The sequence below is a fragment of the Morus notabilis genome, unplaced genomic scaffold (assembly GCF_000414095.1).
Source record: "Morus notabilis unplaced genomic scaffold, ASM41409v2 Scaffold218, whole genome shotgun sequence".
NCBI lineage: Eukaryota > Viridiplantae > Streptophyta > Magnoliopsida > Rosales > Moraceae > Morus > Morus notabilis.
The window spans coordinates 784-2,500 of NW_010358631.1; the positions used below are offsets into that span (position 1 = coordinate 784).

The following is a 1,717-nucleotide window of genomic DNA, read 5'->3' on the forward strand; positions in this document are numbered from 1 at the left end:
ATGCATTTCAAAGGCAACAAGAGCAGCCTCCCAACTGTTAAACTTAATCGCATTCATTATCTTCCGGAAGATCTTGCGCTATGGGTGTGATAAAATATCCGTTTTGTATTAAAAATTATAGAAGAAAATAAAAAGAAAGAAAAAAATACAAAATTTTAACATAATAAATCGCAAGATAAACATTAAAACAGAATGACCATAGGCTCACTCGTCTGACTCATCTCCATTAATGTAGGTCAAATGTCATGGAGATCAAGAGGACTTTACTCGGCTTGTAACGTTAGGTTAGGGTGAAGGATAGATGAGAATCAGAAAAAGAAAAGCAAACTCACCCTAGACAAGCACGGTGGCAATAATAGACTCCTCCGTTCACCGAACAAAAACCAATGCCCTTTACTTCTAGATTCACCTCTTCACCTTCGAATGTAACGTCCATAAACACTATCCCCCACTATGATCGATCCCCAAACTTGAATTTTTTTTGTTTTTTTTAACACGAAGTCAAATTCACATTTAGAACGGCGAGGGATGAATATAAAGGTTCAAAACATAGTTCAAATAAAACTACATCAAGTCCTAGATTTAATGTCTAGCTCAACATGGAAAAATAGATGGAAGAAGATAAAACCCAATATCCATTGAAGAGCTTCCAAGGACCTCCAAGATGAAGGATTTCGGCATCTTTTTGATGTTTTCTTCAGATTTCCGAGCTCTCCTTCTCAAATGGCATCTCTTTCCTTTTATACTACTCAGTTTCAGAGCTAGGGCTTCATACGCGCGCTGCAGCCTGCGTGAAAACTCGCTGCGGCGTGCATTTTTGGAAGAGGATCCTGCTGTTGCGGGCTGGGGCGCGCTGCAGCGCCCATTGGGCATGGGGCTTCCATCTGGGTACGCTGCAGCACCCATTAGGTGCGCTGCAGCGCGCGGATCAGCTCTGGACGCGCGTGGCCGCGCGCCTGGATGTGAGGTGTGTGCGGCCGCGCCCCTGGATGTGGGGAACTTCGCTTTCCTTTGCGCGCTGTAGCCCTCTTTCTTGCATTCCAAAGCCTCCTCTTTTGTGCCTTAAAATCCTCTTTCGCCTCCTCTTGGTATTGATTCACAAGTTGGGCAAATATTCTTCTTTTCTTCATGCAAAATCATCCAAGTTCACATTTATTTATAATTCCTATAAAAAGCATACAAGAGACATTAAACTAACAAAAGTGCTTGAAGACTTACAAATATTCATGCTTAAAAGTACTTGATTTGTTGGTAGAAATACCCCTCATCGTCCTCCCATGTGGCTACACTCCCTGATGGTAAAGATTGAAGCCATGCCCTAGCCCGGTCCCGCAAGGAGAATGGGAAGAGTTTCAAACGGATGATCTCGGCTCTCACCCCATTAATCTTGACTGTATCACAAATTTCCAGAAAAGTAGCCAAGTGAATATTGGGATCCTCGTGCGGCAAGCCTCCATATTGGTTCTGTTGGACCATATTGACAAGGGTTGGCTTGAGCTCAAAGTTGTTGGCATTGACTTGTTGACGTTGGATGCCCGAATAGTTCTCGTTCACCACAAGTTTGAAATAATCTCGCAACGCCCGTTGCTGGTATAATTGGTTTTGTTCCTCAGCCATGTTGTTAGCCCTAGCTCGTTGTTCTCTCCTCAAAGCCTGAATAGTTCGTTTGAGATCTGAATCCAAAGGTAAGAGTTTCGAGCCACGTGCTTTTTGCATG

The 1,717-nt window shown here is 43.3% G+C and overlaps 1 protein-coding gene across 1 annotated transcript; it reads right to left on the minus strand.

Moving 5' to 3' along the window:
- Positions 1 to 1,261: 1,261 nt before the first annotated feature.
- On the minus strand, positions 1,262 to 1,617 carry LOC112090583 (the record flags this gene model as incomplete). The annotated part of the gene is made up of 1 exon (XM_024162198.1): positions 1,262 to 1,617. A coding segment is annotated over exon 1 (356 nt), but the record flags the coding sequence as incomplete, so codon positions are not given.
- Between the last annotated feature and the right edge of the window lie 100 nt (positions 1,618 to 1,717).